Here is a 27,961-nt window from a genome sequence, read left to right as displayed (position 1 = left end):
GTGCCCACAGCGGGGCTGTACGGCTCCTGCACGCGCATGATGCCAGGCAGCTGCCCCTATAGCCCTGGCTGTACGTATAGAGACATGCACATACAGGTCCCTACGCACACATGGCAGTGGGCACCGCTGGTGAGACAGGTCCCTGGGGTGCAGGGTGCCCAACCCCACCCCGGGGGGGTTATTTCTTTTTTGGGAAGAAGCTGAACCGTTTCTCCTTGTCCTTGCGGGGCAGGGGAGGCTCGGGGGGTGCCGGGGCAGGGGGCAGGGGCAGGCTCTGCGCCTTCCCCCGGCTGCTCCGGCACTCGGTTATTGCTGTGCTCAGCCCCTGCAGCCAGGCCTGCAGCTCCTCCTGTGGGCACGGGCATGGGCTCAGGGGGAGCTCCCCTGGCCCCCCATCACCTTCCTGTGGCCCCCAGCGTGATGCCAGATGCCCCACATCCTCCCCAGCCCCCCATAGCACCCCAGGCACTGCCTGCCCTTCACCATGTCCTCATGGCACCCCTGGCGGCCCCGTGGGCACTGCTAGCCACCCTGTGTGGCACTGAGCACTACAGGTCACCTAGTGTGTCTGCTGGCACTACTGGTACCCCCTGGGCACCTCTGGCCACCCTGGTGTCCCCTGGGTACCACCAGCCACCCTCTGTCCCCTTGGACATTTCTGGCCATCCCCTTGTCCCCTGGGCATCTCTGGCCACCCCCGTGTCCCCTGGGCATCTCCAACCCCACTGTGTCCCCCCAGGCACCACCAGTCACCCCGTGTCCCTCCAGGACACCCCTCACCTCATCCTTGCCATGGAAAAGCCACTCGCTGCCGTTACTGAGCCTGGGGACAGAGCGCAGGTGCCAGTGAGATGCGTGCCACCTCCGTGATGTGCCATGCCGCAGTGTGCTGTGCCAGCCTGGCGCCCTACCTGAGTTTGAAGACGTGCTTCTTCTTCTTGTAGCCAGTGGCCACCTCACAGAGGGCATCCCGCAGCCCCAGGGGCTCCTCGCCGTGGCAGGGCAGCCCCAGCGCCCGGCTCTTGGCATCCTTGAAGAAGGCGAGCTGGCCACCCCGCAGCACGCAGTACCGTGTGCTCCACGACCTGCCACCACAGCAGCGCCATCAGCCTGGCACGCACCCATGCCCCCTGGCGCTGCCACCGTGGCCACCGCCGTGCCTACCGGTTGGATGCCCGCTTGGTGGCTGCCTCCAGGTCGTGCTTGCGGCCGAGGTAGCCCTCCAGCTGGATGCTGCAGGTACGGGCCGGCAATGTGGCCGGCTCCTCTGGCTCCTCCCGCGGTGGCCACGGGCTCGGCGATGCTGGCTCCTCATCGCCTGTCATCTGCACCAGCTGCCGCAAAGCAACAGCCCTGTTACACCACGGGGTCACCACTGCCACCAAAAACCACACCCTGAGGTGCTGTCCCCTCCTATGGTGGCACCCCGCATGTGGCGGGTCCCTGTCCCCAGTGGGGGACTCAGTCCCCAGGCCGGGGGGTGCCAGCTGGGGGTTGGTCACCCCCAGCTCTCAGTGCCAGTGACCCACCAACTCCAGGACATGGGAGCCAGTGGCTACTGGGATGACCCCAGTGAGCAGCTGGGATGCAGTCCTGCCCTGGGACCCGCACCTTGGGCTCAGGACGTGCCAGAGCCCCCCAGATTTGGAGTGATGAAGTTAAGCCAAGGCAGGCAAGCAGCCCCAGGAGCCACCCCAGTGTCACCTCCAACCAAGGGGGCTTGGGGACAGCGAGGGTGTCAGCAGGCAGATGGGGTCTGGTCAGGGGCCATGGTGCCTGGTGAGCAGGGTGCCTGGCCAGGGGCTGGGTGCCACAGGAGGGGCTCGGCCAAGGGGTGCAGGGACCCCAGAGTGCCTGTCCTCTCCTCTTGTGCCCACAGATGGCCCCAGTGCCACACAGCCATGTCTGCCAGCACCACAGGGTCCTGCGGCGTGCCCTGCCGAGAGGGATGCTGTCCCTGGCATCCAGGTGTGACAGTGTCCCCAAGCAGGCAGGCAGAGATGGATCATGTCCTCGAGCAGGCAGAGGGGGTCCTGTCCCCAGGCAGGTGAACGTGGCTGTGTCCCCATGCAGGGACTTCAAAGAGCCAGAAGATGCTGGCGTCCCCCAGCAGGCAGAAGTGATTTTGTCCCCGAGTAGGTACTCAAGGATGCTGTCCCCAGGCAGGCAAAAGTGATCTTGTCCCCCGGGAGCCAGAAGATGCCAGTGTCCCCAAGCAGGTAAAGATGGATCATGTTCCCAAGCAGGCAGAGGGTGACCCTGTCCCCAAGGAGCCAGAAGATGCCAGTGTCCCCAGGCAGGCAGAAGAGGCAGAAGGGGTTCCTGTCCCCAAGCAGGCAGAGCAACCAGAAAGCAACCCTGTCCCTGGGCAGGCAGAACAGGCAGGGGGAGTAGAGAGGCTCGCAGCTAGCGCAGGGTGGATGGCACACAGGGTGACAGTGCCCCAAGGGTGGCAGTGCCCTGTGGGGGGGGTGATGCTTCGCAGGGTGATGATGCTGTTTGGGGTAATGATGCCCCACAGGGTTCTGATGCCTTGTAAGGTGATGGTGCCTCACAGGGTGACGCCGTCTCTTGGGGTAACAATGCCCCACAGGGTGACATCCCCGTGGGGGGGTGATGACAACGTCCCAAGGGCCACGTGTGCTGCAGGGCTGACGTGAGCACGGCCAGCCAGGAACGCTGCTGCTGTGTGTCCGTAGGCAGTGCTGCCCGATGTCCCCTCCATGCCAGGGCAGAGCTGGCCCCATTCCCAGCTGGGTGCCATGGTGCCGGGGCCACGCGGTGTCCCCGGGGGTCTCTCCCGGAATGCATGCTGCCTTGCTGACAGCAGAGGATGGTGTCTGGGACCTGCCCGTCCCAGAGCAGACACTCCAGCTCCAGCTGCTGCGCCGATCCCCGAGACACCCATGCACCCACAGGTGCCAGCCTTTGACAGCTGGCCCGAGCCTGGTCATGGGGGGCAGGGATGCTCCAAGCTGCCACAGGGGGCCCCCCGGCCGCCCCAGGAGTGGGGGTGAAGGGGAAGGTGCAGTGCCCGTGTGCCCACCCGGCCTTTTGGGGGTTATTTAGCATTTATTCAACTCAAGGCAAGGAACAAGGCAAGGAACGAGGCAAGGGCTGGGGGTGCGGGGAGCCGGCAGCACGACACTGTCACGATCACGGTCACGGGGTCTGCCAGGAGCCTGTGGGACATGCAGGGAGACTTTTTGCTGCCAGGGAAGGAGAAAGCTAAATTCAAGAACTGACCGGCTCTGGTCCATCGGTGGCAGATGGAGAGGCATCCCGTGTGCTCGTGCCCTTCCTCTTCTCCTCCTCCTCCTCCTCTTCAGACCTGTGGCAGGGAGGCAGCCTGCTCAGCATGCCTGTCCCAGCCAGCTCGCTGGGGACACGCAGCTGTGGTCCCACAGGGACACGGGCTGGCTGCTGCTCTCCTGTCCCCGCAAGGGATGAAAGCCCCAGCATGGTGGGGCTTGACCTTCATCCCTGCTCTTCGCCTGCATTTACTGCTCTGAAAGGGCAGATTGCTAAAAAACCCTTAATGCTTTGAGAAGAGGGATGCTGGAAACAACGCCCATGCGCCAGGCAGGTGCCACGGGCTGCCTCTGCCCAGGATGCTGCCAAAGCTGCCAGGGGATGGTGCTGGCACGTCTTACCCGGCCTCCAGCTCCCCGTCCAGATCCAGGCAGTAGTCGGGAGCCTGGGGGTGTGCTGCCTCGTCCCGTGCCAACCCCTCACGCAGTGTCCGCCCACCCAGGAGCTCCAGCTGCCAGTGAAGGAGGTGAAGGCGTTAAAGGGGAACGTGGGGTGGGGAAACTGAGGCAGGGCAGGTAGACATGAGCCAGGACCGGCCATGTCCCACCCTGAGTCTTCCTCACCGTCGTCAGCTTCCTCAGGGCGGCGATACGCTCCTCCCAGGTGGCCGAGGACTTTTCGAAAGCCTCATGCCGCTTGAGCAGCTTCTCCACTGCGTCCACTGTCTGCCCATAGTCGCTGCTGGCCAGGTAGGGCTCCTGTGCCATGAGCCATGACTCGGCCACTGAAGCATCCCGGGAGAACTGGCACACCTCCAGCACTATGGGCAAGGACAGGCAATGCTCAGCCCCCTACCACCATTGGCCCCCTGGACAAGCCGCGGTCCTCCCCGGACCCCACGGACACACTCACACAGCCGCAGCCGGTCCCAGCGCTGCTCCCACATTTCCATCATGGCCTTTCTCTTCCCCACCAGCTCCACCAGCTTTGCCTTGATCTACGAGGGGATACTGTCATGCGGTGGCCCTGGTGGCACCGTCCCTGCTGCCCCCCAGCCCTGGCTGCCCTCACCTCGGGTGAGTCCTGGTGCTTGCGATGCAGCAGCTTCTTGCCCAGCTCAAGACAGGTGGAGAAGCTCTTGCTCCGGGCGTCCACCTCAGCCCTGATGCCCTGGTGATACTTCATGAGCAACTCCACCGAGGAGACATCCCTGGAGACAGAGAGGTGCCAGCATCAGTGGTGACATTGGCACTGGGTCCCAGCAAATGGCACCGGACACCCACTGGAGGCAGCCATACCTGGGTTTCTCCTGCGTCTCGATCTGCCGGACAGTGCTCTCCATCCAGGAAAGTAGGTCCCGTGCCATGCCAAAAAAGCGATGCTTGTCGGCCGTGTCCACCAGCCGGGCCCGGCGTCCGCTGCATGCCTCCAGCAGTGCCCGCAGGGCTCGCGCCACCTCCTGCTCCTGCTCCTGGATGCCCGCTGCCTTCTCCCCAGCATAGGCAGTCTGCAGGCGTGCTGCCGTCTCCCGAAACTGCTGCACCTGCCCGGTGGAGCCAGAGAGCACGAGGGATGCTGAGTGCCGGTGGCGGCAGTGCCAGGCATCCCCGGTAGCCTCGGGAGGCAGCCTCACCTGCGTCTCCAGCAGATGGAGGTCGCGCTCGAAGGCGCTGTGCATGCGGTGGAAAGCCTCCACTGTGCCAGCGTCCTCGCCCAGGTCCTGGGGCAGCTCCTGGTGCCGGGCAGCGATGAGGGCCAGCAGCTCGGCGCCGTCGTAGAAGTACTTGTGCAGGTCGTAGGAGGCAGCGAGGAGCTGCATGCGGGTGTCAATCAGCTCCAGGAGGTCAGCCCAGCTCTCATTCAGCCCGTCTTTCCATTCAGCCATGGTGGCTGCCTCTGCATGCCCGGCGTCAATGAGGCCCTCGATGGCCAGGTTCACCCGGTCCACACGTTCCTGCCCCACACTGCCTGTCTCTCGTGCAAACTCCCGAAACTTATCTCGCAGGAGCTGCACAGGGGAGAGAAGAGTCAAGTTTGCCCTCCCCGAAACTGCACACCTCCACGCCTCCCCAGCACTGGCACCCTCACCGTGACATGGTCCAGGTCCTGCCCCATCTCCTGGGAGGAGGCAACCACATCACGCTCGGCGATCCACTGCTCCAGGTCTTCCTCCTCCCGCTTCAGCTGGAAGAGGTGGGACATGTTCTCCAGGCGCCGGCGGCGCTCCTCGGCCGCCTCCTTCAGCCCCGCGTAGTGCTTGTCCACCTGGCCCTGCAGCCGGATGATCTGCTCCCTGCGCGGCCCCGGCACACAGACACCCCAGTTCTCACCCGGGAAAAGATGCCCCTGACCTGCCTGTGTTGCCAGCTGGGGTTTTTTTTTGGGGGGTGGGGGGGGACGACACGACTCGCTCTGTGCTCCCCATGTCCCTCTGCCACCACCTCCCTGCCGCAGCTGGGGCCATGCCAGCAAGGCAGAGCAAGACGCCAGGGCAGCCAGCCCTGCCGGAGCTCCAGCCCAACCATCCACGCACCCGAGTGCTGAGGGCACGGGGCTGCCCTGAGGGACAGGGGACACACACCGGTGGCACCTACCCCTCAGGGTGGCCAGCAGAGAGCAGCTGCTGAGCCCTCCCTGCCAGCTCCTTGATGGTTTGGCCATAGTCCTCAATGGACCGCTGCTGTCGGACGTGTCTCTTCAGCATCACCAAGCTGCTCTCCTCATCCTGTGGCATGGCAGACACCAGCGCCCTCAGCACTGGGCATGGCCGAGGGAGAGGGATCGGGGTCCAGCCCCAGCACCCACCCTATGGGCATGTCCTGCCTCCATCCGATGCAGCAGGGAGCAATGGTGAGCTCGGTGGGGTATGGAATGGCATGGCGTGTAACGGCATTGGCTTGGCACAGGACAGCATGTAACGGCCAAGGCATGCGATGCTTAGCATGGGATGGATTGCAATGGCCAAGCATGGCATAGCATAGGATGATCAGTAATGGCACAGCATGCCACGTAATGACAAGGCATGGCATGGGATGACCTACAATGGCATAACAAAGGGTGGCATGGATGGCATGGTATGGGATGCTGCGTAATGGCATGAGATGGACAGTGTGTTATAGCACAGCATGACATGGCATGTAATTGCCATTGGATAGCATGTGATGGCACGGCATGCATGGGATGGATGGCATATAACAGCACAGCATGGCATGGGATGGTGTGTAACGGCATGACACACCGTAGTACTGGATGATAACAGCATGGCACTGTCTGGGTTGACATAGAATGCACCAGCATGGCATTGCCCAGCACCCCTGCAAGACACGGGGGCACCACACAGAGCCACCCTCACCTTTGGCTTCTCCTCAGCTCCCATGAAGAGCTCCTGCTCGCTGATCCAGGCCTCAGCCTCACTGGCATCCAGGTAGTACTGCTGGGCCTCGCCAGCTTCCCGCAGGCGCTGGTGCCGGGCGGCCGCCTCCTCCTGCAGCGTCACCCACAGCCCCTGCAGCTCCCGTACCCGCGCCTCCAGCTCTGGGCTTGGCTTGTCCCCGCTCACCGCTGCCTCGCCCCGGCTCAGCACCTCAGCCAGGCGGGGGGCATGGCCCGACAGCTCCTTCTGCAGCGTCTGCCAATGGGGTGGGCAGTCATGGTGGGGCTCACCCATGGGATGGGTGTCCCCAAGGCACCGGCCGGGTCTGTGAGTACCACCACTGCACCCAGGCTCACCTCATTCCTCTTGGCCAGGCGCTGCACACTTGGGAGGTCAGTGCCATGCTCCGTCGACCTCGCCAGGGGCAGCCGCTCCTGCACCCACAGCTGTGGGCAAGAACACCCGCTGAGTGGTGCATGGCACCCGCTGGTACCCCTGGCACACCAGACCCCACCACCACAAGGATGCTCACCGTCTCATCCTCCAGATCCCGCGCAAGCTGATACATGGTCTTGGCAGTCTCCAGCTCCTTCCTCTTCCTCTCCAGCGGCTCCAGCAGGTTGAGGCATTGCTGCTGGAGCCTCTGCTCATGCTCATCAACCTCCTGCACATCCTGGGCAGGGGCAGGGCCCTGCCACCGCAGCTCCTCCAGCTCCTTCATCCACGCTCGCACTTGCTCTTCCAGCCTCTGACAAGGCAAAGTCATGTGAGCCAGGGGACAGAGCCAGGCTGGAGACCCCCAGGGCACCAGCCAGCTCCATTCAGGGACACAACCCGGCACCTCAGACCCACTCCCCGCAAAGGAAAGGGCAAGGTGCCAACAGCCTTCGCCCTCACCAGCCACTCGGCTGGCAGTGCCACCACTCACCGTCAGCCTCTTCAGCAGCAGTTTGGTGGCAGTGAGGTCCTTGGCCTGCTCAGCAGCACGCAGCTCCTCCTCCACCCGCCCTAGCCAGCTCTCCAGCTCCTCGTAGCTCCGAGCATACAGCGCCAAACGGTTGGCCTCAAAGAGCTGCCGGCCCTTCTCCTCGGCGGCATCGCGCAGCCTGTCCCACCGCTGGCGCAGCTCACCTAGCCGCTGCACCACCACCTCACCGTACTGCGGCTTGCGGCTCGCCAGATCCTTCCCCTCCTGCCGGCAACACCAAAGAGGTTGGTGGCCACCGTGGTGTGGCTCCATGGTGGCATGGGGACCTCCTGCCCAGCCAAGGGGCTGGGAGGTTTCCAGGCACCAGTGCTGGCACCCACCGTCTCTATCTTCTCCAGCCAGCCCTGGCTGGATGCCAGCTCGGCCATGAACGCCTGGTGCTTCTGCCACTTGCCATGGAGGCCACGGGCTTCGCTGTAGGAGGCGTCCTGTGCTGTCAGCATCTTCTCCTCCACCCAGGCATCGAGCTGCAGGCAAAGGGTGTCAGAGCTTGGCCAGTGGCAACCACCCAGCACCGCTGGCCGTGCTGAATGCCCACCTCCTGGCAGCTCTGCAGGAAGCTCTGCAGCTCGTGGTTGTCCTGCAGCAAACCTGCCGCCTCCTCTGCCTTGGCCGTGACAGTCCCATGCCTGGCAGGGCGACCAGAGACAGGCGGCATCAGTCCCCTGCCCAGGCGCTGCCTGCCCGCCCGCCAGCCAGCCTGCGCCGGACTCACCGCTCCTGGAGGGCCTGGCACTTCTCGGCGATCTTCTCTGCAAAGATGTTCTCCTCAGCTGCCAGCTTGTTGCCACCAGCCACCGCCTGGGGGACCTTCTTGGCAGTGCTCTCCATGCCAGCACGGAAGTCCTGGAAGCGGCGCAGGGCGGTGGCCGAGCCCTCCAGCGTGGTGGGCAGCTCCAGGTGGGCCAGCGTGTACTCCTGGAGGGGCACAACAGGGGGTCGGCACCTCCTCAGGGTGCCCATGAGCCAGGGACCCCCCCTCCTCGGGCACCCACCTGGTTGGTGAGGAGGATCTCCGCCTGCTTGGCATCACGGAGGAACTCCTGGAAGCCATGGCACTGGCCAAGGAAGTGGTGCCGAGCCTCCGCCATCCTGCCCAGGGCAGCCCAGCCAGCCTCCACACCACGCAGGCGCTGCCGCAGCCCCTCATACTGGGGGTCCTCCTGCTCACCCACCACACGCTGCCCTGTCTCCACCAAGGTGGCAAAGGCGGCCGTGTGCTCTTCCACGTCCCGCCGGGCAGCCTCGTGCCGCTGCAGCAGCTCCTCCGCCTCGGCCAAAGAGGCCGGCACCTCGTCAGCGGCTGCCACCGCTTTCTGAGCCCCAAAGAGCCAAGCCTGGAAGTCATCCAGGTCCTGCAAAAAGCTCCGGAGCTGCCCAGCTTCCCCCAGGGAGGCCGCCCGCTCCGCCAGGGCCACCTGCAGCTCATCCCAAGCGGCCACCGTCGCTGCTAGCCGCACGGCCACCTCCCCGGCTGCCTCCGGCCGTTCCTCAGCCAGGCGTTCAGCCTGGGCGCGCAGGGTGGCCAGGCGGTCCTCGGCCACCGCCAGCTCCCGCTCGATGCCATAGAGCTTGCGTTGTGTGGCCAGAACGCCAGCCAGGTCCCGGCCAAGCTCAGCGGTGGCCTTGACCGCCTGGGCTTTGCTCTGCAGCCATTGCCGCGTCTCCTCACACTCCAGGCAGTAGTTAAGGAGGCGCAGGGCTGAGCCCACTGCCTGGCGACGCTCGGACACCAGCTGCCTGAACCGGTCCCACCTGCAGGGCAAAGATGGGTGATGGCAGCCAGTGGGGACGGTCCCAGTGTCACCCCCTCGCCCCGGTGTTGCCTGCCACCATACCTCTCGTTGAGCTGCTCCCGGCACTGCCGAACCTGGGGGCTGCGGGGGTGCCCACTCGCCAACAGGCCGTCAGCTGCCTGGTTGACGGCAGTGATCTGGGAAGCCACGGTGGCCATCTCCTGCTCCAGCCCGTCCAGCCTGCGGGGACAGCTCAGCTGAGAACGGGCAGCAGCTGGGGACATGGCACAGCAGCACTGCCACCGCGGGAGCCCCTACCTGTGCTGTGCCACATCCAGGTCCTCCAGCGCCTGAGGGACCTCCAGCTGCTGCAGCCAGGTCTCCTTGGACCCCATCCAGAGGTGGCAGGCGTCGCTCTCCCCAAAGACAGTGTAGAGGCTGAGGGCATCCTGCAGCTGTCGGCTCCGCCGCTCGGCCAGGGCAGCTGCCTCGGCGTGCAGCTCCCGCAGGGCCACCAGCCGGTTCTGCGCCTCGGGGCCGGCCCGCAGCTCCGGTGGGAAGCCCTCAGCTCGCCGAGCCAGCCCATCCAGCTGCTCCTGGGCCGCCGCCAGCTCCTCCAGCAGCTCCTGGTGCTGCCGCAGCAGGGCACGGGTGCGGGACTCATCCTGACCCAGCTCCTCGGTGGCCGCCCGCCGGCGGGCATCCTGCAGCCCCTCTGCTAGCTCCTCCATGTCCACCTGGAACTGGAAGAAGCCCTCGGCCTCCTGCAAGCCACGGCGACGGAAAGCCGCCAGCTCCTCCAGCTGCGCCCACAGCACCCGCACTGCCGCCCCCCGCTCCCGCAGCTGCCCGGCCGCCTGGCCCGCCAGTGCCAACCCCTCGCCTGCTGCCAGTGCCCGCTCCAGCCGGCTGCCCCGGCTCCGCAGCTCAGCCTCGAAGGTGGCATGCCGGCGCTGGAGCAGCAGCACGCCTGGCAGGTCCTTCCCAAAGTCCAGGGAGGAGTAGAGCTGCTCCTGCTCCTTGATCCAGCCCTCTGCTTCATCCAGCTCCCACAGGCAGGTCCAGAGGGAGCGGGACTGCTCCAGCAAGGCTCTCCTCCGGGCTGCCAGCACCTGCAGCTCTCGCCGGCACAACTCCAGGTGGCTCACACGATCCCGGATGACTTTGGGGTCACAGGGACGGTAGCCTGCCCAGGGAGCAGGGTGGGCACCCATCAGCAGGGCATCCCGGCTTCCCCCAGCCATGCCATGGTCCTGAGGCATCCCAGCATGCCTACCCTCAGTGTCCGCAAAGCGTAGAGCGGCAGCACTGATGGCCCGTGTCTTCTCTGCCTGCAGGGCCATGTCACCCTCCAGCAGCCGGTGCGTCTGCAGCAGCTCTTCTGCTTCCAGAAGGTGCTTCCCAGATTCAGGCGATGCCAGCTGCACCTGCAGGAGAGCCCCAGCTGTCAGGCACTGCCAGCTCCAGCAGACAGCACCCACTGCTACCTAAAAGCCACCGCCAGCACCCCCACACCAGGGTCCAACCAACACTGTGCCGGGTGGGACCAAGGCACCCACCCATGGTGGCACCCAGCGCGCGCAGCTCACCTTGACCTCATCCATCCAGTCGATGCTATGGAGCATCTCCTGGAAGAGGTGCTGCAGGGTGAGGTTCATCTCCAGGCGCTGGCGCCGGGCAGCCAACAGCTCCAGGAGCTGCTCCCAGAGCCGCAGGATGTTGTCCTTGCGCGCATTGATGCGCTGGATGTCATGGTAGCCCTCCACCTCCAGCTCCCTCGCCACCGCCTCGATGGCCTGCACCCGCTCCTTGTAGGCAGCCGTGTCTGTCTCAATGGCCTCATGCTTCTTCTTGGCTGCCTCCACGGCTGGCAAGTCCTGGCCAAAGTTGTCCTGCCCCCACACACAGCCTGTGGTGAGGCTCTGGTGGGGTACCCCACTCCCCGGGTGGGTGTCCCCAGCCTCACCTGGGCCACCAGGCGCTGGTTCTCACTCAGCCAGGCCTCCCGCATGGCCGCTTTGCGGTCAAAGCGCCGCGCCAGCTGCTCCAGCTTCTCCTGCCGGATGAGCTCGGTGCGCAGCGCCAGCTCCCGCTCGTGCTCCGCTTTCTCCAGCTGCTCCCAGGCCTGGGGGAAGGTGGCACTGGACAGGGGTGGCACCTGTGTCCCACGACCCCACCACCACTGAAGTCCTGCTTTGCTGGTGAACACCCATGTGACTCATGGGTAGGGGAGAATGGATGGAGGAACCCAACCTGCCCTGGAATGGACCTGCCCTGCCCTGGGGTGGGCTCGCTGTGTCCCGGGATGGACCCAAACTGCCTCAGAAATTGGACCTGAACTGCTCTAGGACCCATTCCAGGATGGACCTGAACTGCCTTGGGAGATGGACCTGAACTTCCCCAGGATTTGAACTGCCCCAGGGTGGACCCAGCTTGCCCCAGGAGATGGACCTGACCTGCTCTAGGACCAGACCGAATCTGTCCTGAGATAGACCTGACCTGCCCTAGGACCTGAACTGCCTCTGAACGTACCCAAGTTGCCCCGGGACATCCCTGACCTGACCTGCCCTGGGACAGCCTGGGGAGCAAAGCTCCCAGGGATACTGGGCTAAGAGCTGCCCCCAGAGCACTGGGGGAGCAGCCGCGTGTCCGCACGGCACAGCACGGCACAGCACGGCACATGGCCAGGCTGCCGGCATGGGCCCCATACCCGGTTGATGTCAGAGACCAGGCGCCCCTCGTGCGGGGTGTAGACGCGCTGGTTGTTGGCTCGCATCCGTGACTGGATGGTGAAGAGCAGCACCTCCAGATTGCCCTTCTCCTGAAACCTGCCCCAGAGAGAGCACTCAGCCCAGGGCACCCATAGGTGCTCAACACCCCTGCGTGGCCACGGGGGGCTCAGGAGCACTTACTTGGGGGGCTTCTCCACGGTGCGGTACGTGCTGAAGGCTTGCAGCTGGTGCTGCACCCCGGCCAGTGAGTTGGCGAAGCTGCGGCTGTTGAGGGAGGCGATGGTCTGCTCGATCCAGGTGAGCAGGTCAGAGGCCAGCCCCCCGTAGCCCTCGATCATCCGCTCCGTCTCCTTGGCATGCTCAATGACCTGCGGCAGGGCTGGCAGTGAGCGTGGGGTGCTGGCACCCCAGCAGAACCCCCCACTCCTCACTGCCATTCCCCTACCTTGCCCAGACGCCTGCCCTCCACCTCCAGCACCTTCATCTTGGAGAAGTAGTGGTAGAAGGCCACCACATAGGTGATGATGGACTTCTCGTCGGGGTTCTCTGTGAACACATCTGCCCGGTGCGAGCGAGAGGTGTCAGTCCTGACCCAGTCCCCGCATCACCCCGGCATCACTCCAGTGGCAATGGGCCTTATGAGGTCCCCCCTTGCTTGCACCCAGCCCCCCCCTCCATGGGGTGAAGACCTCTCTGTGCCTCCACAGGGCCTGGGCGTGTCCCAGGGTATAACGGGGAAACTGAGGCAGGAGGCTTGGCAGCAGCAGCAGCCTCACCTTCAGGGTCTAGGAGCGGGGTGATGCCCAGGTGCCGCTCAGCCACGCTGAACGCGTGCTCCAGGTTGTGCCGGGCATTGGATTTGGTCAGGTTTTGGAAGTCAACCAGCTCAGGCCTGGGGACAGAGGGTGAGGGACAGCAGTGATGTGCTCATGGGACATCCACCAGTGCCACCACCCTGGCATGTCCAGTGCCTGCCGCCATGACACCTACCTGTGCCTGTGGATGAGAGCATTGAAGGCCAGCCCATCCTTCCAGCTCGAGGTGAAGTTGGTGACGTTCACATGGGGGTACCTGTGATGGGGAAAGGGTGTCACCATTACCCTCTGGGCAGCCCTGGCCCCTGGCATGGTGGGGTGTGGGTCCAACCACCTACCCTGCTGTCTTCATCTGGCACCAGAGCAGCAGCGCATCCCTGGCTGAGCGTGTCTCCCGGCCCTCCTGTGTCTGCACAATGATGTCCTGGATCTGGGGGCAGAAGGACATCACAGGGTTGGAAGAGGACATCCACAGGGGAGTGCTCCTGTTTGGGAATAAGCCACGGGGTGCCCCCCACCCACCCAGACCCACCTGGAAGCGGAGGATGATGGTCCAGATGAGGCCAAGGACAAGGCGGTGGTTGCCATCCACGATGTCGTGGGAGCCCATGTTCTCCAGGTGCACCCTCTGCTCCTTCAAGAACTGCAGTGCCTTGTCCACGTTCTCCAGGCAGTGGATCCGCATCCGTCCCTTGGTGGGCTTGGGCTGAGGCATGACATTTTTTAGCACACTCTCCTCCATGCCAGGCACCCCAACCCCTGCGCAGAGACACCCCTGCACCCCTGCTGCCGCCCCAGCGCTGGTGGAGCCTCGGTCAATGCCAAGGTCAACAGCCTTGGTGGAGCATGGCAAGGGTCCCAGGGTCTCCGGCTGGATGGGAGTCCTACCAGAAGCTCTCCTGACAGCACCTCCAGCAGCTTGATGAGCACCCGCCCATCCCGAAGGTCCATGTAGAGGTCTGAGATGCGGCAGGTGACACGAGCCAAGTGTGAGTTCACCCATTTGGTGAAGGTTTTCTTCTGCACAGCCTCCCGCTCGTCTGCAATGAGAATAGGCACAGTGGCACCGGCACCAGGGACAACCTGGGAGGACCACAGGGACCCAAGACCCATCCCTGACCTGCCAGGGCTTTGATGCGGGAGCGCTCAAAGAGTCGTGCCGAGCTGTTATCGTTGTCCAGCTCATCGTCAGAGGCGTCCCAGCGGACATTGATGCGGCTGTACTGCTGCTGCAGCTCTAGCTGCTCGTAGTCGTTGGCCGAGGTCATGGTCCCAGTGTCCCCCAGCCGGATGGCCGTCGGCTACCGGCAAGAGGCCCCTGGGGGAGAGCAGAGGCAGCAGGCATCGGCATCGCTTGCCGTCCCTGCCGCACGTGGGGATTTGCAGCTCAGAGCTGCTGGTTAAGCTGCTCAGAAGGATTTAGCCTCACCCAGGTGTTGGGGGGCACCCGGCGGGTGCTGCCCACTCGGGGACTCACCCTGCTGGCACAGACTCCTGTGCCCACGGCTACGAATGACAGTTCTTCCTGCCCTGTGTCCTGTCTGCACCCCCAGCACCCTGAGCCAGGTCCCAATGGGTGTCCACCCAACCCTTGGGTGCCCTCAGGAGAAGAGGGTGCTGCTCACACCCACCCCAACACCTGCGCCATGGAGGAGCTTTGCCGGTACCCATGGCAGAAAGCGGGTGACAGCTGCTGGCCGGGGGGGGGCACCCGCCCCCGGGGACATTTGAGATACAGATAGGACACGGCCAGTATCTAAAAATGCCTGCGAGCAGCTGTCGGTGGCCCAGCCGGGCAGCAGAAGGCTGCTGGGGCCCCTGAGGGGTGCAGGGAGCCAGGCTGGGCCCCTCTCTGGCCAGCACCCCAGCCAGGACCCCCCCAGCACCTCGGGGCTGCGGGGAGCCCTCAGCCATGGGCGCCCGGTGCAGCTGTGGGAAATCCCAGTTGCCCCTAAGTCCCTTGTGTCCCCATAAGCCATGACAGCCTGTGGCCCCCCAGCCCCCCAGGGACCCCCCAGGCAGCTGGCGGGCTGGAGAGCTTTATCGGGGCTGGCAGGGCTGGGCTGGGCTCCGCATCCTAATCGCAGCCGCCCAGGCAGGGCCTTGGCTCAGCAGCGGGCTTGCATGCAGGAGTGTGCAAGGACACGAAGAAGCGTGCAAAAGCATGCACATGCAAGCAAGGACATGCAGGAGCATGCCAGAGTATGCAAGAACATGCATGCATCAGCCAGGACATGCAGGAGCGTGCCAGAGCATACATGTGTGAGCAAGGGCATGAAGGAGCATGCAAAAGTGTGCACACGTGAGCAAGGACATGCAGGAGCACACCAGAGTGTGCATGTGCAAGCAAGGACATGTAGAAGCATGCAATAGCATTCGCATGTGAGTAAGGACACATAGGAGCGTGCCAGAGCATGTAAAAGCACACATATGCAAGCAAGGACATGCAGGAGCATGCACACACAGAAAAGGACATGTGAATGCACGCAAGCACATGCAAGGCGGTGCATGAGAGCGTGCAAGGCCACGCAAGCACACACAGGAGTATGTGGGAGCGCAGAAGAGCAGGGCCTGCAGCCCTCCATGCCCTAGCTCTGTGCCACTGCCGGCCAGCACAGCTGGCACTGGGCTCGCCCTCCTGTCCCACCGCAGAAAACCCCTGGGGAAGCCCAAATTCGGGGATCTCCACCCCAACACCACAGGATCTGCAGCCGCCCTGCCCAGGCATTGCGAATGGGCTGAATGTGCTGAGTTGAGTCAGGTCTCTGCAGCACACCACAGCCCGGTGCGGGACCTCGGTCCTGGCTGAGCCCCCCGCCACCACCACAGCGGAGCCATGAGCATCTGAGGAGGCGGCAGTGATCATGCCAAAGGGAGCCACAGCAGGGCCCAAGGGAGCCGCCAGCATGCATTTTGAGCAGTGGTGCTCACTGACCCTTTAAATCTCCCTCTGCCGCACTGGCACCTTCCAAACAGCCCTGTCTGGCAGAGCCACGCCACCACCAGCACCCGCCACCTGGGGATTGCCATTCCACCGGCTCCGCAGGAGAAAAGCCGGGAGCACCGGGATGCCGGCCCTGCTGCCAGCATCCTGTGGCCGGGGCCAAGGCAGTGTTGCTTTCCCCGGCCAGTGGCTCAGCACCGTGAATCAGCACTTCCCACGAGGGGCTGGCACTGTGCCGCTGCCGAGCCCCCCTGCCAGCCCCGGGTGATGTCCCCCCTGCACCCCAAGGGTGGCCGGGGAGCGGTTTGGTGCCTGCTGCCCATGGCACCCTCGAGCCCCTTCCCTGGCTCAGCCCTCGCCACCGCAGCATGCTGCTGAAACATCACCTGCCAGCACATGACAGCTCCTTGGGGTGCCCCAAAACACCCCGAAATAGCTGCCCCATCACCTCCGCCCGCAGCCTGATGGGTCTTTGGGGGCCCTGCTGCCTGGCATCACCCCAGCTGTTTCGATTCACCAATTAACACTATAATTTTGCATCTCCCCCAAGCCAGCGGTCAGCCATGCTCCCGGCGTGGTCAGCCACATTGGGAAGAGGCAGAAGCCGGGGGGCACCCCCACAGCCCCCCGAAAGCTGCCTGCCTCCCAGGCACAGGGCCAGGGCCGGGAGCAGATGGCCCGCTCAGCACGGTTGCTCGGCACAGCACGGGGTGCCTGGGCATGGCACGGCTCCTCTGGCCAGCAATGCCCGCTCCGGCCACGGCTCCCACCCAGCGGGCGAAGGTTTGGGTTTCCCCAGGGCCAGAGTTGGTGTGAATGCCAGCCGTGCCAGGACTGTCCCATGTCACCTAACCCACCAGTGCACTGAGTGGTGACACACACACGTGCTGACACTCCACAGACATTTTTGGCTATAAATAGGCCTCCCCTGTGCATGGCCAGGCCAAGCCCCACTCCCTTCTTAGGAGCTGCCCCTCACACCTCCTCGCCTACCCCAAAACCACCAGCCGGGGCCCTAAAAACACCCGATAGCTGCAGTATGCTCCTCGGGGGGGCCATGAGGGCATCCACCAGGGTTGCAGGGGTCTCCTTTTGCTTGCCACCCTCCCCAAATGCTCCTCCTTGGCTTAACCCAGTGGAGTAAAGGGGACTGCAATCCCCTGACTCCGATAGCTGGAGATTTGCAAAGCCAAAAAGCCGCCCTGAAAGGGGAGCTGGGAAATCAGCTGCCCCCCCCCTTGGCTTATTGGGGTGCGGGCAGGGGTTCCCCCAGCCCAATGCCCGCCCACGAGCATCCTCCTGCTGCTGGGACGAGGGGGCCAAGGGCACAGCAGCCAGAAAAACTCCTCCCAGTAACTCCAGTTTCCCCAGTTGGTGGTGGCGGCAGGCCAGGCAATGTGCCCCACCATGACCCATCACACATCCCCTCCGGAGACACCTTGCCCACCGTGTCCCACTGGCACGTGCCTGGCTGGGAGCGCCCGGGAGTGGTGCAGGGACCCCGCTCGGGGCTGGCACCCCAGGGAAAGTGTCCCCAGGGTGTCCCCAGAAAGTCACCGCCGCTCGCCCGCCCCGTCCTTCCCAAAGCCACGCGTCCCCGCTGGAGATCGCAGCCCCGGGGGACACCCGGTGACAGCAGACTCCCCGCCGCAGCGGGAAAACGGGGGTGCTGAGCTCCCCCGGCGGGGTCCCCCTCCCAAACTTTCCTCCGCGCCCGCAGCCCCCGCGGTGCTCGGGGCTGCACCCCAAACCCAGTGTCCCCGGGACGGGCAGCGCGTCCCGGTGCACACACACCCCCCCCCGCTTTTCCGCGGGGACCGGCGCCTCCCGACCCCCCCCCCCCCGTCCCCTCCCCGGAGGCGGCGCATTCCGGTGCCTGGCGGCGGCGCATCCCGGTACCGGGCGGCGGTGCCCGCGGCTCTCACCTGCGCGGGGCGGCGGGCGGACGAGCGGCGGCGGGCCCGGGGCCGGAGCCGGGACCGGAGCGGGGCGGGGGGAGCGGAGCCGCCCTGCACCGGGATATAAATAACATTATCTGGGCGCGCAGGGACATTCCTGCCCGGGGCCAGCGGCGCTGCCCGGCCCAGATAGCCCCGCTCCCCCCGGAGGGCCGGGCCCAGGCGGGCGGGGACGGGCCGCCCGCCCCGCAATGCAGCACAGCGGCCCCCCCCGGCCGCCGCCGCCGCCACCGGCCGGGCGCGGAGCGGCGCAGGGCTCCGCTGCCACGGGTGGGGTTCCCCGGCGGGCCGCCCCCACCGGTACCCCGTGCTGGCCCTGCTCTGTGTTTCCCCCCGGTAACCCGGGCTGGCCCCGCTGATCCCCCCCCCCCCCAAAAAAAAAACCCCGGTAAACTGGGCTGTCCCCACCGTGTGTGTGTGTGTGTGTGTGTGTGTCCCCTCCGGTAACTCGGCCTGTCCCTGCTCTGCGTGTGTCCCCCGGTAACCCGGGCTGGCCCCGCGGATCCTCCCCCCCGGTAATCCAGGCTGGCCCCTCTGTGTGTGTGTGCCTCTGTCCCGGTGACTCCGCTCAGCGTCCCCCACCGGTAACCCGGGCTGGCCCTGCTGTGTCCCCCCCCGCCGGTGACTCGGGCCGGCCCTGCTGTGTCCCACCCCCAGCTAGCCTGCGGCAACCCCCCCAGCTAGCCCAGCGCATCCCCCAGCTAGTCCCAGGCCCTCCAGCTGGCTCACGGCATCCCCCCAGGTAGCCCCAGGCCCCCCAGCTGGCCCAGAGCATCCCCCAGGTAGCCCCAGGTACTCCCCCTGCTAGCTCCGGGTGTCCCCCAGCTAGCCCCAGGCACCCCTGGCTAGCCCTGGATACCCGCAGCTAGCCCCAGGCACTCCCAGCTAGCCCCAAATGTCCCCACAATCAACCCTGCTTGCCCCCAGCCCAGCGCTGGCCACCCGAACGCGCAGGCGGCTCCGAGACGCTGGGCAGGCGACCGGGGGCGCGCCGGGAGCTGAGCCCACACAGGCACCCAGCCTCAGCCGCGCCGCCGCGGCACTGCCCGCGCTAAATCCCGTCCGGGGGTGGGGGTAACGCCGTGGCCACGCCCCCGCCCTAAGCCCCGCCCCGTGACAGGAGTCTCGCGAGAACTGCGGGGCGGCGGCGGCGGCGGGATGTGCGGGGGCTGCGTGGGTACCGAGTACCCGGAGCGGGTAGGCCCGTGGCGGGCGGGCTGGGGCTGGGGCTGGGGCTAGGGCTAGGGCTAGGGCCGGGGCCGGGGCCGGGGCCAGCGCCAGCCATGTGCTACCGCCGTAGGGTACCACTTGCCTGGAGGGCGGTTCCTTCCTCCTCAACTTCGTGGGGTGCGCACAGTGCGGCCGCCGGGACTTCGTCCTGCTCGGCAACCGCGCTGCCGGCCTGCACGGCGGGGACGAGATCGTCACCTACGACCGTGCGCTGGGGGCCGGCCTAGGGGCTGCCTGGGGGGAGGCCGAGGGCTCCGGGGGGGCTCGGGGGGCCTGGGGGGCCCTTGAGGCCTAGGGGGAGCGGGACTCAGGGGGGCTGAGGCCTCGGGGGGGACATTTGGGGCCATGGATTCGGGGGGAGTTGAGGGCTGGGGGTGGCTATTTGGGGGCTGGGGTTTGGGGAGGGAGCTGAGGGCTGGGGAGACGTTTAGGGCCTTGTACTCGGGGGGCCTGAGGGGGAACATTTGGGGTTTGGGGCTCAATGGGGCTGAGGGCTGGGAAGGGGACGTTTGGGATCTGGGGCTCAGGGGGAGCTGAGGGCTGGAGGGGGGACGCATTTGAGGTCTGGGGTAGGGGGAGACACTGAGGGCTGGGGGTCCTTGGGGAGGGGGGAGGCCTGAGGGAGGGTTAGTTTGGGAAGGGAAGATTTGGGGGGGCTAATACTGGGGGGAACCTGGGGTTGGGGGGTGATTGGTGTTCTTGGGTGGGCAGGGGCTAGGGGTGATGTGTGGGTGGGGTGTCAAGGCTTGAGAGGAGCTGGTGGCTGTTAAGGGTGGTTAGGTGCTGGGGGGTTTTGGGGTGGGTGATTCTCAGGGACCCACCCTGGGGACTTGGGGGTCAGTGCCCCAGAGGATGAGGGTGGGCCCAGTGGATGGGGGCTTGCCCCCAAGGGCTGGGTGGGCAGTACTGCAGGGTCAGTGGTGCCAGTGGAGCCCCTTAACCTGCAATCCTCTCTCCTCCACAGACCTGTGCAAGAACTGCCACCACCTGATTGCGCGCCATGAGTACACCTTCAGCGTGGTGGATGACTACCAGGTACAGCCAGAGCAGCGGCTTGTCCCCCCGCAGCCCCTCTCTGGCTCTAGAAGCATCCTAAGCTGAGCCCTGGGCTGTTCCTCCTGCTCCGGGTTTCCATACCTACCTGCTGATTCCCAGCTGCCCTGGCAGCCACAGACTGGAGCCAAGTGGGTTCAGAGGCAAGCTGTGGCACCAGCCTTGAAGGCTTCAGAGCTGCATCCCTATGCTGAGGGCTACCTGGAGCCCCTGACACTAGCCCCTGCTTCGTGAGGGGCAGTCCAGCTCACCTCTGGCCTCCAGCGCAGCCCCAGCGTGGGAATATCAGTGACATGCATGGCCCAGAGCAGTAAAACGTGGCTGTGTGGCAGGGGCGGTGGCAGGGGTGGGCCTGCAGCTCTCCCAGCCCTCCTCCCTGGCACATTTCCTATTCAGCTGCTAAACGCTGGAAAATGGGCTCAGGGGAGTCAGGCTCATCCTGGGGGAAGAAATGAGATCCCTCCAGGTCTGATTGCAATCAAGGATCAGGTGCCGGCTCTAGCTCGGGTTTCCCTGCGGGAAAGTGGGGCTGTGGCAGATCCGCTCCCCCTCCTGTTCCACCACAGGAGTACACCATGCTTTGCCTGCTCTGTGGCCGGGCTGAGGACTCCATCAGCATCCTGCCCGACGACCCCCGCCAGATGACCCCGCTTTTCTGAAGCTGGTTTGTATCCCAGCACGAGTCCCTGGATGCTTAAGGACCTCCCTCCCTGCTCCCCGCTGCACAGAGCTGCGGCACCAGCAGATCCCAGGGGACTTTGCAGTCCCTTAGGTGATTCTCTTCTCCAAACCTCCAGCCTGGATGTGGCGGATGCCTGATGCCAGATGCTTCCATGCACCCAGCGGCAGCTCAGCTGTCCTTGTTGCATGGTGGCTCTGACCCCAGCTGCAGGGGCAGGGTGGAGCGCCACGGCCCGAGCGCCCCTTGTGCTGAAGACACGAAAGGGACTTAGTGTATTGTCACTCCAAAAAGGGGTCCAAGAGATTGCTCGCCCTGTCCTGCCTCAGGAGCCCACATGTGTGGGGCAATAAATGTGATGTGTTACAGCTCGGTGGTGCAGGTGGTAGTGCTTTGCGGGTGGGCTTCACCCCCCTGGACTCCCTATAGGTGGTGAAGGGTGTTGGGGCCCAGCATGGGGATCAGGGGGGCTTTTTCCTTCCCAGGAACCTGTGGGATTCCTCCCCTGAGAAGTTAATTATTTTCGCTCCCCCCGGGGGCCGTGTGGAGCTTATGTGGGGTCGTTGCAGGCACGCCCCCGGGGCCCGTTTCTCTGGGGGGTGTAACCCAGCTCTGCCCCGCTGAGGGGTGCATGTTCCTGGGGCAGGCAGGAGCCGGGTGAGCCGCAACTGCCAAAATCACTCCCCTGGGGTGGGGTGCTGCTGTTGGCACCCAGCCCCAGCGACACCTGCGGGGAGCTCGGCGCTGCCAGCCTGGCACCGCTCCATCCCTGCACCACTGTTTCCTGGATTTGGCACTGCAGGGCTGCTTCCTCCCGCCGGCTCGTCCCCAGCAGCTCCCCACAAACCACGCGGATGCAGGTGTGCTCCCTCCGGCTCATTTATTGCCACCAGCCCACACTGCCCCGGTGGCTCCAGCCCTCTGCCCCCATCGAACCCCCTCCCCACAGCGGTTTCAGAGGGGGCTGTCACCCGGCAGAGAGCTGGGGCTGTGCCGGGGGGCGGCAGCTGGCAGAGGAAGGGAGGGGGGGATGCTGGAGCCAGCCCTACTTGGCCAGCTTGAGGAGGCGCTGGATGTCGGGCTCCAGCTGGGCGGTGGGCGTGCGGGGGCTGTAGCGCCGGAAAGGTTCCCCCTCGGGACCCACCAGGAACTTCTCAAAGTTCCAGGAGATGTCAGAGCGCCGCACGGGACTCCAGGTGAGGAAGCGGGGCTCAGCCATCAGGTGCGTCGCCTCGTCAGCTGGTGCAGGCAGGTGAGCCTTCAGGTAGGCGAAGACAGGGTGGGTGTCCTGCCCGTTCACCTGGCACTTCTGGAAGAGGGTGAAGTTGGGCTCGAAGCCACCCCCTGGCCGCACGTGCTTCAGGCTGTTGAGGATCTCCTCGTTGGTGCCGTTCTCCTACGGCAGGGAAGGAGAAAGCCGGAGCCATGCTGCATTTTCCCCTTCCTTGCACACAAAGCCAGCCGCTGCGGTGGCCCCCGGGGACTTACCTGGTAGCCAAATTGGTTGCAGGGGAAGCCCAGCACGACCAGCCGCCGGGGATAGCGGGCTTGCAGCTGGTTGAGCTGGGTGTAGTCCCGCACCGTAGTGCCTCAGAGGGATGCCACGTTCTCGATGAGGACCACGCGGCCCCGGAAGACGTTGAAGTCCACCTTCTCCCCCTGCAAGGAGGTGGCACTCAGGTCGTAGAAGGACTTGGCAATGGGGACGGTCATGGCTGCGAGCGCGTCTGCCTTCCCCGCTTCCCGTCGGCGCACCTTAAGGGCTGCCTGGTGCCCACGTGATGTGCCGGCTCCAAAGGTCTTCTTGGCCCACCGTGACTTGGCAGAAACCGGAGCCGTTCCACCTGCTGGCACCCACACAAGGGGGGAAGGAAGAGGCAGGGAGGGTGCGGGTGCTGCAGGACCAAGGCGATGCTCCTGCCTGCCTCAATAATTCATGGCACAGTGCGGTGTGGCATGACTACTCTTCCCCATGCCTGCGAGCTGTGGGATGCCGTGGGGCTTGGCACCACTGGCCTGGTATGGGCTGGCCTCGAGAGCTGGGAACACCCGGGGAGGCAAGAAATAACGGGACTCCAGGAGCTGGGGCTGTGTGGGGCAGAGGAGGGGGCGACTCAGACCCAGGTGTGTGATGGGGGGAACCGGTGCACCAGCACATCTTCTCCAGGGCTGCCTTGGCATCACCCCTGGGCCTCCTGTGCTTGCTGTCCTGGTGCCTGCTGCCTTCCCCCCAGTGCCCCCAAGTCCCAGTGCTCCACTGGTCCCAGTGCCAGCATCCACCCTGGCACTCATCTGCTGTGGCGCCTGCTTCCTGGCATCCTGGTACCTGCCCATCCTGGATCCTGGCAGTATCCCAGTGTCTACCCATCCTGGTGCCTGGCAGCATCCTAGTGCCAACCCATCCTGGTGCCTGGCAGTATCCCTGTGCCCACTGCCATCCCAGTGCCCACCCATCCTGGTGCCTGGCAGCATCCTGGTGCCCGCTGCCATCCCAGTGCCCACCCATCCTGGTGCCTGGCCGCATCCCAGTGCCTGCTGCCACCCCATCCTGGTGCCTGGCAGCATCCCGGTGCCCACTACCATCCTAGCGCCCACCTATCCTGGCGCATGGCAGCATCCCAGTGCCCACTGTCACCCCAGTGCCCACCACTGTCCTGGTGCCCACCACTAGGCTGTGTGACCATGATGGCCCTGTCCCTGCTGGGGCCAGCTCCTGCCTCCCTGGGTGGCTGTTCCAGTAGCCTGGCGGTGGTGGACACGGTGCCCCCACGGACCCGTTCCCCCAGCCTGGAAAGGGGACACCATCCTGGCAGCCCTGGAGCAGCCTCAATTATTGATAACTGCTCGGGTTGCTGCAGGCCAGCTCTGCCTGTGGCACGCTGCCCCACTCGCCTGCGTATCTGTGGCTGCCCCATGGTACGGGCGGCTCCAGTGGGGCACAGCCATCGTGGCACCCTGCAGCCAGCATGGCACCGTGCCCACAGCCCGCCACGGCAGCACACAAGCCACTGGCTTCCTCCAGCATCACCTTTATTCTGCAAACCGTGTGTGTGTGTGTGTGTGTGTGTGTGTGTGTGTGTGTGTGTAAAACTCGGGGGGGGGGGGGTGTCCCCAGGGGCATGGGGTGGGCACACAGCGCCCATGACAGCCCCCCGCCCAACCCCATGCACCATGGGGGAGCATGTGTGCCAGGATGCAGGGTGCCAGGATGGGGGGACACCCCCATGATGCCTGCCTGGCCCCCGCCATCCCTGGGGGGGCACATCCTGGGTCACTCCCCTCCACCAGGCACCGGCCGCACCCCCCCTTCCATTGGGGCTGCCCCAATCCCGCACCCGCCGTGGGCCCCCCAACACAGGCCTGGGGGGGGGGGGGGGGGGCCGAGGCAGGGCCAGGCTTCAACACCAGCAGGCTTTGGGGCTGTCCTCGCTCCCCAGAGGCTGCTGCTCATCCTCCTCCAGGCGGGCCAGGGCGGGGGCGCGGGGGGGGGCCCGCAGCCCCTCCAGTTCCTTGCGGTGCGCCTGCAGCACCAGCTCCGTCAGCCGTGTGAAGGACTGCAGAAGAGATGGGGGGGGAGGTCAGCCCACTGCCCCCCTCCCGAACCCCCCAAGTCCACCCCAGCCCCCCCCCCAGCACCTCCTTGATGTTGAGGTTGCTGCAGGCGCTGGTCTCGTAGAAGTCCATCCCATACTCCCTGGCCAGCTGCAGGGCGAGGGGCCGTCGGCGGCACCATGGTTTGTGGGGGGCGGGGGTGTTCAACACCCTCGCCCCCCCCCCGCCCCCCGGCACATGCACAGCTGGATGAGCTGTGCTGCCCATGGTGGCACTGGGGTGGGGGCATCCCCTGCAGGGGGCACTGTGTGCTGTCCCTGGGTGCTTCACGGTCCCTGAGGGGGGGCACTGTGTGCTTTGGGGTCCCGAGGGAGGTGGGCACTGGGTGCAGGGAGCACAGTGGGGGGCACTGGGTGCTTTAGGGTCCCTGGCGGGGAGGACTGGGTGCTTTGGGGTCCCAGGGGAGGTGGGCACTGGGTGCAGGGAGCACTCAGGGGGGTGCACTGGCTGCTTTGGGTTTCCTGAGTGCTTTGGGGTCTCAGGGGCGGGGGCACTGGGTGCTTTGGAGTCCCTGAGGGAGGGATACTGGGTGCTTTAGGGTCCTTGGGGAGGGGCACTGGGTGCTTTGGGGGTGCAGGGGACCATGCTGGGCTGCAGGGGGGTGTCAGGGTCCCTGGATATGCTGCAGGAGCGGGACAGGGAGGCGTAAGAGCAGCCCCGGAGGTGCAGAGGCTCTGGGGGGGCATCCCTGGAGGTAACGGGGAGCTGGGTGGGGGTTAGGGGGTTTTGGTTACAGACAAGGCTTCAGGACAGTTGGAGGGGGTGTCCCTGGTCATGCTGGGGAGGGGCTACAGATGTCTGGGGGGTCCCTGGCTATAAGTAGGGCTGCAGAAGAGTTGTTGGGGTCCCTGGGGAGTACAGGAGGGGCCTGGGGGGGCCGTGGGGTGCAGGGGGGTCCCTGGCCAACCTGGGGGTGCAGGGGGGGGGCCCTGGCCCCCCCGGGGGCACACACCAGCCCCCGCTCACCTGCAGCCCTTGCTCTTTGGCCACTTGCCTCTTGTGCTCCTCGTCCGCCTTGTTCCCAATGAGGATTTTCTGGACGCCATCAGGCGCGTACTGGGGAGGAGCGGGTGGCGTGAGAACACCACCACCAACACCATGGGGGGGACCCCCCCAGGACCCCCCCTTTGCTCCTGCACCCCCACCTCATCCACGTCGCTGGCCCACTTCACGATGTGCTGGTAGGAACGCTCGCTGCTGATGTCATACACCAGGAAGATGCCCTGCAGGAGGGGGGCAGGCAGCCATTTACAGCCCCCCGTGCCTCAGTTTCCCCGCTCCTGTGTACCAGGATGGGACCACCCCCGTACCTGTGCCCGCCGGTAGTACTGCTTGGTGATGGTCTGGTACCGCTCCTGGCCTGCCGTGTCCCTGCAGCCGAGGGGAGCGGGTCAACACCACCACCCATGGCACGAGCTGGTCAGGGCTCAGCCTCCCCCCTGGCGGGGGGAGCGAGATTCAGGACCACCCCCCCCCAATCCCTGCCCCCCCCCCCCCGCCCGCCCCGAGCCCCAGCACTGGCACTCACCAGATCTGTATCCGCACCTTAATGCCATCCACTTCGATGGTCTTCATCTTGAAGTCAACACCTGGCATGGGGAGGGGAGCAGTTACGGGGTGCCCCGGTGTCCCCCCCATCACAGCAGCTGCTGCCACCAGGGTCCCCGCAGTCCCCTCACCCTCTCCCGGCCCATCCCAAGGCATGCCGTGCTGCCAGACCAGGTGCCAAGGCTCACCCGTGCCCCCCCAATGCCTGGAGCCATGGCCCGGTGCCCCAGCATCATCCCGGGGCCGGTGCCTGGTGCCAGGCCTGGCAGCGGCCTCCGTGCTGGGTCACTGCGCGGGTGCTGGCCCCAGCCCTGCTGCCGAGCGGCTGCTCCCGGTGCTCCCCGTGGCCCCGGTTTTGCTGTGCTGTGGCTCCCCAGTGCCCCCAGTTTCCCAGCCCCACAGTTCCCTGTGCCCCGAGATTCCCAGTTCCCTGGTACCGCAGTCCCCCAGCACCCACAGTTTCCTGGTGCTCCCGGTTCCCCCGTGATGTGGCTGCCCGGTGCTCCTGGTTCATCAGTGCCCACTGCTTCCCATTTCCCCAGTGCTGCAGCTCCCCAGTGCTCCCAGTTCCCTGGTGCCCACAGTTTTCTGATGCTCCCAGTTCCCCAGCTCCTCGGTGTCACCGGTTCTCTGGTGCCCACGGCTTTCCCATTCCCTGGTGCCTGTGGTTTCCCGGTTCCCCGGTGCCCATGGTTGCTCATTTCCCGGTTCTTCACCTCCCCGGTGCCCACAGTTTCCCGTTTTCCCAGTGCTCCTGGTTTCCCGGTTCCCAGTACCCAACGGTTTTCTAGCTCCCTGGTGCTTCCATTTCCCGGGTGCTCCCATTTCCCCAGTGCCCACGGTTCCCCGGTTCCCGCTTCCCCGACGCTCCCAGTGCCCATGGTTTTCCAGCTCCCTGGTGCTCCCGGTTTCCCCGTTCCTTGGTGCCCACAGTTCCCTATTTCCCAGTGCTCCCAGCTACCCAGTGCCCACGGTTCCCCGGTTCCCGGTTCCCTGGTGCTCCTGGCTCCCCAGTGCCCACGGTTCCCCTTTCCCGATGCTCCCGTTTTCCCGGTGCTCCCAGCTCCCCGGTGCCCATGGTTCCCCAGTTCCTGGTGCTGCCGGTGCCCATGGTTTCCCGCTTCCCGGTGCTCGCGGCTCCCCAGTGCCCACGGTTCCTTGTTTCCCGATGCTCCCGGTGCCCACGGTTCCTTGTTTCCCGGTGCTCTCGGTGCCCACAGTTCCCCGTTTCCCGGTGCTCCCGCTGCCCACGGTTTCCCGCTTCCCGGTGCTCCCGGCTCCCCGCTGCCCACGGCTCCTCGCTTCCCGGCGTTCCCGCTGCCCAGCGCGGCTGCCCGCCGCCCGCTGCCCGCGCTGGTGCCGGTGCCGGTGCCGGTGCCGGTACCGATGGTGGAGATGTGGGCGGGGTGGAACTGGTTGTCGGTGAAGCGGCAGAGCAGGCAGGTCTTGCCCACGCCCGAGTCCCCCAGCAGCAGCAGCCGGAAGAGCACGTCGTACTGCTTGGCCATGGCGGGCCGGCGCCGCCGTACCGGGGCCGTGCCGGGGCCGCTGCCGGGACCACTGCCGGGGCCGCGAGCGCTGCGCCGGGCGGGCGGCGGGGCGGGGCGGGGCGGGGGCGGGCGGCCGGGGGGGCACCGGGGGATGCTGTGGGGAACGGGAGGGATGCACCGGGGATGGAACGGGAGAGACACACGGGGGAGGGGGAACCGGGGGATACACCGGGAGAGACACACGGCGGGGGCGCACCGGGGGATGCACCGGGGATGTACAGAGGCATTGGGAGAGACACACGGGGAATGCACCGGGAATGCACTGGGGCACGGGGATAAACACACGGGGAAGGGGAGGGGAGGGGGCGGGCACCGGGGGATGCACTGGGGGGGCCACCGGATGGTGCACGGGGGATGCACCAGGGCACCGGGAGAGACACACGGGGACGTGCTGGGAGGGAGACACGGGGAATGAGGGAGGGAGGGAGCACCGGGGGCGGGGGGGGGGGGCGGGGGGGCACCGGGGTATGCCCTGGGAACGGGGGGCGACA

General features: G+C 65.8%; 4 protein-coding genes across 9 annotated transcripts; 1 reads left to right on the top strand and 3 right to left on the bottom strand.

The window, feature by feature from the left end:
• Positions 1-3: 3 nt before the first annotated feature.
• Positions 4-17,912, bottom strand: SPTB (spectrin beta, erythrocytic). Of its 2 annotated transcripts, XM_037401738.1 has the most exons (36): positions 17,766-17,912; positions 14,017-14,214; positions 13,785-13,936; positions 13,429-13,602; positions 13,235-13,326; positions 13,072-13,152; positions 12,858-12,973; positions 12,527-12,639; positions 12,262-12,449; positions 12,060-12,177; positions 11,316-11,474; positions 10,939-11,241; positions 10,626-10,776; positions 9,668-10,535; positions 9,452-9,589; positions 8,609-9,368; positions 8,329-8,531; positions 8,152-8,242; positions 7,934-8,080; positions 7,554-7,817; positions 7,158-7,373; positions 6,982-7,071; positions 6,605-6,880; positions 5,847-5,977; positions 5,341-5,545; positions 4,886-5,260; positions 4,551-4,795; positions 4,324-4,462; positions 4,165-4,249; positions 3,876-4,072; positions 3,654-3,763; positions 3,247-3,331; positions 1,165-1,334; positions 912-1,085; positions 781-823; positions 4-349 (listed from the first exon to the last, which is right to left on the bottom strand). In XM_037401738.1, exons 2-36 carry the CDS (start codon positions 14,162-14,164, stop codon positions 179-181), a joined length of 6,978 nt encoding a protein of 2,325 aa, XP_037257635.1. In that variant the 5' UTR covers positions 14,165-14,214; positions 17,766-17,912; the 3' UTR covers positions 4-178. The 2 variants fall into 2 exon arrangements, with proteins under 2 accessions (XP_037257635.1, XP_037257634.1); XM_037401737.1 differs by lacking the exon at positions 17,766-17,912 and having other exon boundaries at positions 14,017-17,638.
• A 998-nt stretch (positions 17,913-18,910) lies between these two features.
• On the top strand, positions 18,911-21,128 carry CHURC1 (churchill domain containing 1). 2 transcript variants are annotated; one of them, XM_037401829.1, is made up of 5 exons: positions 18,911-18,995; positions 19,099-19,234; positions 19,993-20,063; positions 20,648-20,745; positions 20,879-21,128. In XM_037401829.1, the coding sequence occupies exons 1-4, from the start codon at positions 18,957-18,959 to the stop codon at positions 20,738-20,740; spliced, it is 339 nt and encodes a 112-aa protein (XP_037257726.1). In that variant the 5' UTR covers positions 18,911-18,956; the 3' UTR covers positions 20,741-20,745; positions 20,879-21,128. The 2 variants fall into 2 exon arrangements, with proteins under 2 accessions (XP_037257726.1, XP_037257725.1); XM_037401828.1 differs by having other exon boundaries at positions 20,648-21,128.
• Positions 21,129-21,623: 495 nt separating this feature from the next.
• On the bottom strand, positions 21,624-23,390 carry GPX2 (glutathione peroxidase 2). The gene is made up of 2 exons (XM_037401811.1): positions 22,249-23,390; positions 21,624-22,156 (listed from the first exon to the last, which is right to left on the bottom strand). Exons 1-2 carry the CDS (start codon positions 22,471-22,473, stop codon positions 21,806-21,808), a joined length of 576 nt encoding a protein of 191 aa, XP_037257708.1. The 5' UTR covers positions 22,474-23,390; the 3' UTR covers positions 21,624-21,805.
• Positions 23,391-23,765: 375 nt separating this feature from the next.
• Positions 23,766-27,557, bottom strand: RAB15 (RAB15, member RAS oncogene family). Of its 4 annotated transcripts, none has more exons than XM_037401799.1 (7): positions 26,378-27,289; positions 25,901-25,961; positions 25,683-25,743; positions 25,518-25,595; positions 25,339-25,428; positions 24,397-24,462; positions 23,766-24,314 (listed from the first exon to the last, which is right to left on the bottom strand). In XM_037401799.1, exons 1-7 carry the CDS (start codon positions 26,799-26,801, stop codon positions 24,159-24,161), a joined length of 936 nt encoding a protein of 311 aa, XP_037257696.1. In that variant the 5' UTR covers positions 26,802-27,289; the 3' UTR covers positions 23,766-24,158. The 4 variants fall into 4 exon arrangements, with proteins under 4 accessions (XP_037257696.1, XP_037257699.1, XP_037257698.1 ...); XM_037401802.1 differs by lacking the exon at positions 26,378-27,289 and adding an exon at positions 26,109-26,355; XM_037401801.1 differs by lacking the exon at positions 26,378-27,289 and adding an exon at positions 27,305-27,557 and having other exon boundaries at positions 23,767-24,314.
• Positions 27,558-27,961: the final 404 nt, after the last annotated feature.

The sequence above is a fragment of the Falco rusticolus genome, chromosome 10, assembly GCF_015220075.1.
Source record: "Falco rusticolus isolate bFalRus1 chromosome 10, bFalRus1.pri, whole genome shotgun sequence".
Taxonomy (NCBI): domain Eukaryota; kingdom Metazoa; phylum Chordata; class Aves; order Falconiformes; family Falconidae; genus Falco; species Falco rusticolus.
Note: the sequence above shows the minus strand (reverse complement) of the source record. Positions and strands in the feature narration are given on the sequence as shown.